At 41.0% G+C, this 9,108-nt stretch overlaps 1 protein-coding gene across 4 annotated transcripts in view; it reads right to left on the bottom strand.

The window, feature by feature from the left end:
* Positions 1 to 9,108, bottom strand: part of BBS5 (Bardet-Biedl syndrome 5) — a 34,227-nt gene that overhangs the window by 13,867 nt on the left and 11,252 nt on the right. For 2 of the 4 annotated variants that reach the window (XM_008048503.1, XM_008048502.1), the window contains exons 6-7: positions 5,090 to 5,225; positions 1,916 to 2,011 (exon numbers count right to left, since the gene is read on the bottom strand). In XM_008048503.1, coding sequence (XP_008046694.1) covers positions 1,916 to 2,011; positions 5,090 to 5,225 — 232 coding nt within the window. The remainder of the gene's footprint in view (positions 1 to 1,915; positions 2,012 to 5,089; positions 5,226 to 9,108) is intronic. The other 2 variants (XM_021707751.1, XM_021707750.1) reach the window with 1 other exon arrangement.

A 9,108-nucleotide genomic window follows, 5' to 3' on the forward strand; every position in this document is an offset into this window, starting at 1 on the left:
CACTATGCCTGGCTAATTTTTTGATTTATTGGAGACAAGGTCTCACCAAGTTGCCCAGGCTGGTCTCGAACCCCTGAGCTCAGGCAATCCTTTCATCTTGGCCTCCCAAAGTGCTGTGATTACAGGCTTGAGCCACTGTGCCCAGCCTATCTAATCTACTTTCTATGGACACTAGGGATGGTTCATGTTTTTGCTCTTGTGAATAGTGTGGCAATGAACACATGTATATGCAGGTATTTTTTTTTTGCTGAATGATTTGTGCTCTTCTGGGTATATTCCCAGGAGGGGAAGAATTATCTTTCTCATAAGCCAAAATTCTCTTTTTAAAAAAATGATATTTTTCAGATATCATATATACTGTATCTACTCAATAAAAATAAAACTAATTAGTCTTAAGACTGCATATCCTACAACAAGGGCAATTATCATAGGATAACCTCACAGGATTTTTTTTTTTTTTTGAGTTGGAGTCTCACTCTGTCACCCAGACTGGGGTGCAGTGGCCAAGTAGCTGGAACTACAAGCACGCACTACCACACCGAGCTCATTTTGATTTATTGTAGAGATAGGTCTCGCCAAGTTGCCCAGGCGGGTCTCGAATCCACAGGATCAGGCAATCCACTCATCTCAGCCTCCCAAAGGCGCAGGATTACAGGCTGAGCCACTGAGCCCGGCAGGATTTTTTTTTTTTTTGAGTTGGAGTCTCACTCTGTTGCCCAAGCTGGAATGCAGTGGCATGCTCACGCACCACAACCTCAACCTGTTGGGCTCAGGCGATCCTTCTGCCTCAGTCTTCCAAGCAGCTGGAATACAAACATGTACCACCACACCTGGCTAACTTTTTTGGTTTACTGTTAAGACAAGGTCTCGCCAAGTTGCCCAGGCTGGTCTCAAACCCCCTGGGCTCAGGCAATCCTCTCACTTCAGCCTCCCAAAATGCTGGGATTACAGGCATGAGCCACCACACCTGGCAACCTCACAGGATTTTCATGAACGATTTTTATGCTCTAATCTGCACTAGAATTGTATAAGTAGTTTCTTTATATAAAAGGAAATTCTTTCATGTATTGGAGTTTACTATTTGTTTCACTGAATCACATATTTTTCATAGCAGTAACACAGTAAAAAGTAATATCTTTACTTACTCCCAAAACAAACTGGTCTAAGATATAATAAGTTCTTATTCTGGATTTTAAGAGTGTCAGATGAACTTAAACTGAAAGTATTATTACAAAAAATCATCTTGATTCCTTTAACTAAATCTGTGGTATAAATCCAGTTTGTATTACATTCTGTATACGATACAATGAAAGCAGTTTATTCACAGAATTGATAAATTCATTTTGGCTTTTAAAAGAGTTTGGCCAGGTGCAGTGGCTCATGCCTATAATTCCAGCACTTTGGGAGACCGAGGTGAGAGGATTGCCTGCCTGGGCAACTTGGTGAGACTTCGTCTCTACAATAAATCAAAAAATTAGCCAGGCATGATGGCACATGCCTATAGTTTCAGCTACTTGAAAGGCTGAAGTGAGGCCCGGCTCAGTGGCTCAGCCTGTAATACCAGCGCTTTGGGAGCCCATGGCCTCAAGACCTGCCTGGGCAACTTGGAGAGACCTCATTTCTACAATAAATAAAAAAATTAGCCAGGTGTGGTAGTGCGCACCTGTAGTTCCAGCTACTTGGAAGGCTGAGGTGGAAGGATTCCAGCTACTTGGAAGGCTGAGTGGGTCAAGGCTGCGGTGGCCGGGGAGCATGCCACTGCACTCCAGTCTGGGTGACAGAGTGAGACTCCAACTCAAAAAAAAGAAAAAAAAAAAGTGGTGAGAACTCATCCAATCCCAAAAGTCCTATTAACTGTTGAACAGAAATTATTTATTCAACATTAAAATAAGGTCATCAAAATGCATGTACTTACAATTTGCAGGTATGGTATACTGACATTAAAACTGTCATTCATATTTGCATGCCACACAATTCTCACATTGGTAATAAAAAAAGTTCCTAAATTTCCCTGTAAAATATAGTAATGAGAGAAACAAGAGTGGTTATTTGTTTGGATATCTAGTCTTTATTGTATAAATACCAGAATAATTCTTATTACAGCAGCAAATAAGACTAGAATTGAGTGGTATTGTTGAATACCAATCATTCATTGGACAGCAGATAACTGAGAACCTGGACTCTGGAATAATTACTCCGGACTCTGCCTAATTATTAAGCCATAGGTATCTACCAGCTCTCTGACCTTGGTGTATTTTGTCAAATATAAAATGGAGATTTGGCCAGTAGAGTGGCTCATGCCTATAATGTCAGCACTTTGAGAGGCTGAGACAAGAGGATTGCTTAAACCCGGGAGTTTGAGACTGGCCTGCGCAAAACAGCAAGACTCATCTCTACAAAAAATTTTAAAAAGCAATTAGCTGGGTATGGTGGTGCATGCCTGTAGTCTTGCCTACTTGGTAGGCTGAAGCGGAAGGATCACCAAAGCCCAGAAGGTGGAGGCTGCCGTGAGCCGTGATCATGCCACTGTTCTCCAGAGGTGACAGTGAGACCCCCAACTCAGAAAAAAAGTGATTTGATTAAATAACCCATGTAAATAAAGCCCTTAGCATATGCTAGATCTAACACTAACTCTAACCTTTTTTTTTCGGTGGAAAAATTTCTAAAATTATTATTCAAAACCTGGGATAAGTCAAGGCAAAGAAGTGTGGCCAGAGAAAGAGACACAACACATGTGATAAGTCCCATCAATCCACAAGAGTTATTTTCTGGCTCTTCAATATTTACTATAGATCAAAACTGTTCCGTAGCTATCTGTCCTCTCAATTCTATTCTGAATTATCCCAGAATGATAGCTAAATGTTCTCAAACAAAAAATTTTTCTTTTTTTTTGAGTTGAAGTATCACTCTGTTGCCCAGACTGGAGTGCAGTGGCTGCTCCCGGCCACTGCAACCTCAACCTGCTGGGCTCCGGCGATCCTTCCGCCTCAGCCTTCCAAGTAGCTTGGAACTATAGGCGCGTGCTACCACACCCGGCTAATTTTTTGATTTATTGTAGAGATGAGGTCTCACCAAGTTGCCCAGGCGGGTCTCGAACCCGTGGGCTCAGGCAATCCACTCACCTCAGCCTCCCAAGGTGCGGGATTACAGGCTGAGTCACTGAACCCGGATTTTTTTTTTTTGAGTTGGAGTCTCACTCCGTTGCCGAGGCTGGAGTGCAGTGGCACACTCACAGCCACCCCAGCGTCAACTTGCTAGGCTCCAGCAATCCTTCCTCCTCAGTCTTCCAAGTAGCCAGAACTATAGGCGCACACTACCACACCTGGCTAATTTTTTATTTATTGCAGAGACGAGGTCTCGTCAAGTTGCCCGGGCTGGCCTTGAACCTGCGGGCTCAGGCAATCTACTCGCCTCAGTCTCCCAAAGTGCTGGGATTACAGCCTGAGCCACCAAGCCCAGCGTCAAACAATTTTTAAGACCTAATAACATGGTACCAAAGTGACCTGCCTCTATCATTTAATTATCATTCTCTACCTTCACTTCTCCTCCATGCAACCACACACTGGTCCTTATTTTATATTTTGATGTTGGGCATAAAACATTAATTTACGATCAAACCCAGGAACCAGAAAACCCTCTTCTGGGATGACCAGGTTTGAAGTGTCAGAAAAGATGATCTATTTCCCAATTATAAACAAACAAATGAATATAAGTATATATGTATTTCCCCCCTCTACTCTTATCTATAAGAAATAATAAAAAAAAAAATTTAACCTCATTATTTCTTGCCCAACTCCATAAAGAATAATTCTTTATGTCGTTTTCACTTATTTAGAAAAAGAGAAAAACTTGCAAAACTCCTAAAGACTTTTTAAAATAATAAAAAAGGCATTTTTGTTTTATTATTTTTCAATAAATACAAGTTATGTTGATAATAATATCCCTATTTTCAGCCGGGCGTGGTGGCTCATGCCTATAATCCCAGCACTTTGGGAGATCGAGGTGAGAGGACCACCTGAGCCCATGGGTTCAAGACCCACCCGGGCAACTTGGTGAGACCTCTATTGCTACAATAAATTTAAAAAAAATTAGCCGGGTGTGGTAGCGTACTCCTGTAGTTCCAGCGACTTGGAAGGCTGAGGTGGAAGGATCACCAGAGTCCAGCAGGTCGAGGCTGCGGTGGCTGGGAGCATGCCACTGCACTCCAGTCTGGGCGATGGAGTGAGACTCCAACTCAAAAAAAAAAAAAAAAAATTTATGATTCAGTGCTTAGTAAGATGCTCTTAATGAAAAACCCAGAGAGTTAAGGTGACCTCACACATCTAGTTTATCCCAGAATCATACTATTCCCCCTGTACTATGCTACCCTGTACCTCTTGACAAACTTATACTGATGGAAGAGAACCATGGTGTGGACAGTAAAAAAAGCCTTTTAATCTTGTCTTCAGGGAGCTAAACAAATAACTCACTTGGTGACTCTTAAATTCATTGCTGCAACCATGATAGTTCTCAGTCTAAACTAGGCTGGAAACTATTCTTAGTAAGAAATTTTTCTCTAGAAATTGCTATAGTTACTTATTCCAACTATTAACTGCTTACAGGTTTCAACCGGTCATAATTTCAAGAGCAAATGAAAAGTTACAACAATGGATTTAAGAGTCACCAAGTGAGTTATCTGTTTAGCTCTCCGATGACAAGATTAAAAAGTGTTTTTTTACTGTCCACACCTTGGTTCTCCTCCATCAGTATAAGTTTGTCAAGAAGTACAGGGTAGCGTAGTACAGGGGGAATAGTATGATTCTAGGATAAACTAGATGTGTGAGGTCACCTTAACTTTCTGGGTTTTTCATTAAGTGAAAGGGAAGTGAACTAGATGATCTCTAAGGTTTATCCCAGCTCTAAACTACAGAACAAACTTGCTAAAAAGAACACAAATATAAAATAAAAAATCAGAGTATTAACTCATATCAAGAGTTACTGTGCTAATTTTAACAATTAAGGTTTAATGAACATAACAAACCCAATGATGAATAGAAAAATGATTAGCAAAACACTGTCCCAAAAGGTTCACTAGTTCTTTGCACAATACCTGATCACTGGATAAATTCCATACTCCATTGATTTTATCATATACATGCTCCTGGGGTAATAATCTTAGTTGTTTGTTTTGAATTAGTGCACTTCTCAATTTAAAATCACGATACATTTTAGAAGTTTCATATGCTCTATAAAAAGGAAAAAACAAAAGACCAATCCAAACTGAAAACATGGTTTTCTTAGGTTATGTTTACGTAACTACTAAAACATACAGTCTCTAGTATTGATGTATATTACTCAAATAATTATAATAACAACCTCTATGGAAATCAGTATGGAGATTTCTCAAAGAACTAAAAGTAGATCTACCATTCAATCCAGTAATCCCACTACTTGGTAGTTACCCAAAGGAAGGAAGAGAGATCATTATACAAAAATGACACCAGCACTTGCATGTTTACAACAGCATAATTCACAATTGCAAAGAAGCGGAATCAACGTACATGTGTGTACACACACACACACACACACACACACACACACACACACACACACACACAAAATCATGGAATACCATCCAACCTTAAGAAAGAACAAAATAATGTCTTTTGCAGTGACTCGGATGGAATTGGAGACCATTAGCCTAAGTGAATTAATGCAGGAATGGAAAACCAAATACTGAATGTTCTCACTTACAAGTGGAAGCTAAGCTAATGGTCTGTAAAGGCATACAGAATGACACAAAGAACATTGGAGACTCAGAAGGGGAAGAATGGGATGCAAGGGAGGGATGAAAAATAACCTATTGGATACAATATTCACTAATGGGTGTGGAGTACACTTAAAACCCAGACTTTTTCATCACTACAAAAAGCAGTCATGTAACCAAAAATCATTTGTATTCCTAAAGTTATTAAAATAAAGGTATTAAATTAAAAAATAATTATTATACTAAATTTTTATGTTTTTCTGTTTAAAATTGCATACAATTTATTTATAGAGACCGGGTCTTGCTATATTGCCCAAGCTGGACTCAAATTCCTGGGCTCAAGCAATCTTCCTGTTTCAGCCTACCAAGTACTAGAATTGTAAGTACATGTCACTGCACCTACCTGTAATTTTCTTTCCTTCTTTCTTTTTTTTCCTTTGAGTTGAGGACTCACTCTGTTGCATTGGCACAATTATGGCTCACCACAGCCTTGACCTGCTGGGCTCAGGAAATCCTGAGGCCTCAGCCTCCTGAGTACATGGGACTACAGACACTGCCATCAACCCTGCTAAGTTTTTGATGGTTTTGTGGAAACTATGTTGCCCATAATGGTGCTGAGTTTCTGGGCTCAGGCAATCCTCCCATCTCAGCCTACCAAAGTGTTGGGATTACAGGCGTGAGCTACTGCTCCTGGCCGTATTTTTTAGTAAGTTCTGGCGATTGTAGTTTTTTGTAAACGTTGTCATTTTAGTACAGTAATTACACATTTTATCTCAACAATATATTTTTACATGTCTAATTTTTTTTTTTTTTTTTTTTTTTTGAGTTGGAGTCTCACTCTGTCGCCCGGACTGGAGTGCAGCGGCTGCTCCCGGCCACCGCAGCCTCGACCTGCTGGGCTCCGGCGATCCTTCCGCCTCAGCCCTCCAAGTAGCTGGAATTACAGGAACACGCTACCACGCCCGGCTGCTTTTTTTTTTTATTTATTGTAGAGATGAGGTCTTGCCAAGTTGCCCAGACGGGTCTCGAACCCGTGGGCTTAGGCAATCCACTCACCTCAGCCTCCCAAAGCGCGGGATTACAGGCTGAGCCACTGAGCCAGGCTTACATGTCTAATTTTTAAGGCAATATATGCCATATAGCACAAATGACAGGAAACAGATTTTCTAAACTTAAAAATAATGTGTACATATAACATACATGGACATTTCTTTTTCTATCAAAATGCCTTCATTTTTTTATTTCCCTGTTTTAGTCAAAGGCACCATTACTCATTTGACATAAATAAGAGTCCAATTACCTTTTCTCACTGCAGTCTGAAAACATTATGTTCACATCTACCTCTACACAGAAAGCTAGAATAAATCTGTACCAATTCCAAAAGGGACCCTATGGGAGAAAGGGAAAAGGAGAAGGAGGGAGAGGGAAGGAGGAGGGAGAGAGTGAAAAGGAAGAAGAATGAAATCTCCATAATTTGGTTCCTGATATCTCTCTGCTGATAAATAATAGAGAAAAAAAATCCTGATTAACTTCTGATTAGTTAACTCTAATATTATCCCACATAAAAACAGGCTAATTTATCTGGTTAATAAAATTAAAGTTTCTTAGCCTTAACAACTTTAGAATCTACTTATATGTTATAATATTCATTGTTAAACTTCTGATTATTACTTTAATTAACCTTCTAATATGTGAATTGTGAAAAAGCAGGATTTGAACATTCAGCCTAAATCTTAATTTTCTTTATTGCTGCTACCATCAATACTAACCATTGGAATAAATGTAAACTATTTATGCTATAAATTATTTTGTGGGGAGCAGTATTATTATTATTATTATTATTTTGAATTGGGGTCTCACTCTGTCACTCAGGCTGGAGGACAGTGGCATGCTCCCGGTCATCGCAGCCTCGACCTGCTGGGCTCAGACGATCCTTTCACCTTAGTCTTCCAACTAGCTGGAACTACAGGCACGCGCCACCATGCCCGGCTAGTTTTTTGATTTATTGTAGAGATGAGGCCTAGGCTGGTCTGGAACCTGCAGGCTCAGGCAGTCCTCTCACCTCAGCCTCCCAAAGTGCAGGGATTATAGGCGTGAGCCACTTACCAGGCATGGTGGCTCAAGCCTGTAATCACAGCACTTTGGGAAGCTGAGGTGAGAGGACTGCCTGAGTCCAGGGGTTCAAGACCAGCCTGGGCAACTTGGCAAGATCTCATCTCTACAATAAATCAAAAAATTAGCCGGGCATGGTGGTGCGTGCCTGTAGTTCCAGCTACTTGGAAAGTTGAGGTGGAAGGATCATCTGAGTCCAGCAGGTAGAGGTCGTGATGGCCATGAGTGTGCCACTGCACTCCAGCCTGGGTGACAGAATGAAACTCTAACTCAAAAAAAAAGAAAGTAGTGTCTACTTTCTTCACATTATGATTAGGACTTTTCATTTCATAGGATTTCTCAAAGTAAAGTGAAATAAAGGTTTAGGTATATGCCCAAGAGAACTGAAAACATGTGTTCACATAAAAACTTGAACACAAATGTTCACAGCAGCCTTATTCATAATAGTTAAAAAGAGGAAACAATCCAAATGCCCATCATTGATGAACAGATTAAACATATGTGATATATCCATACAATGGAATATTATTCAACTACAAAAAGGAATGTAGTACTACTGATACATGCTATAACATAGATGGACCTTGAAAACATTATGTATCTGGGAAAGGTGGCTCACGCCTATAATCCCAGCACTTTGGGAGGTCAAGGTGAGAGGATTGCCTGAGTCCACGGGTTTGAGACCAGCCTGGGCAACTTGGTGAGACCTCATCTCTACAATAAATCAAAAAATTAGCCAGAAGTGGTGGCGCGCCTGTAGTTTCAGCTACTTGGAAGACTGAGGCAGAAGGATCATCTGAGCACAGCAGGTCAAGGCTGCAGTGGCTGGGAGCATGCCATTGCACTCAAGCCTGGGCAACAGAGTAAGACTCCAACTCAAAAAAAAAAAAGTCAGGTGTGGTAGTATGCTCTGGTGGTTCCAGCTACTTGGAAGACTGAGATGGCAGGATCACCTAAGCCCAGCAGGTAGAGACTGCGCTAGCTTTGAATGTGCCCCTGCACTCCAACCTGGGCAACAGAGTGAGACTGACTCAAAAAAAAATTAAGAGAAAAATAAGCCGAGCTCAGTGGCTCAGCCTGTAATCCCAGCACTTTGGGAGGCTGAGGTGAGTGGATTGCCTGAGCCCGCGGGTTCGAGACTCACCTGGGCAACTTGTGAGACCTCATCTCTACAATAAAATCAAAAATTAGCTGGGCGTGGTAGCGCGCACCTGTAGTTCCAGCTACTCGGAAGGCTGAGGCGGAAGGGA

The sequence above is a fragment of the Carlito syrichta genome, unplaced genomic scaffold (genome assembly GCF_000164805.1).
Source record: "Carlito syrichta isolate Samal-C Ts95f unplaced genomic scaffold, Tarsius_syrichta-2.0.1 Scaffold123781, whole genome shotgun sequence".
NCBI lineage: Eukaryota > Metazoa > Chordata > Mammalia > Primates > Tarsiidae > Carlito > Carlito syrichta.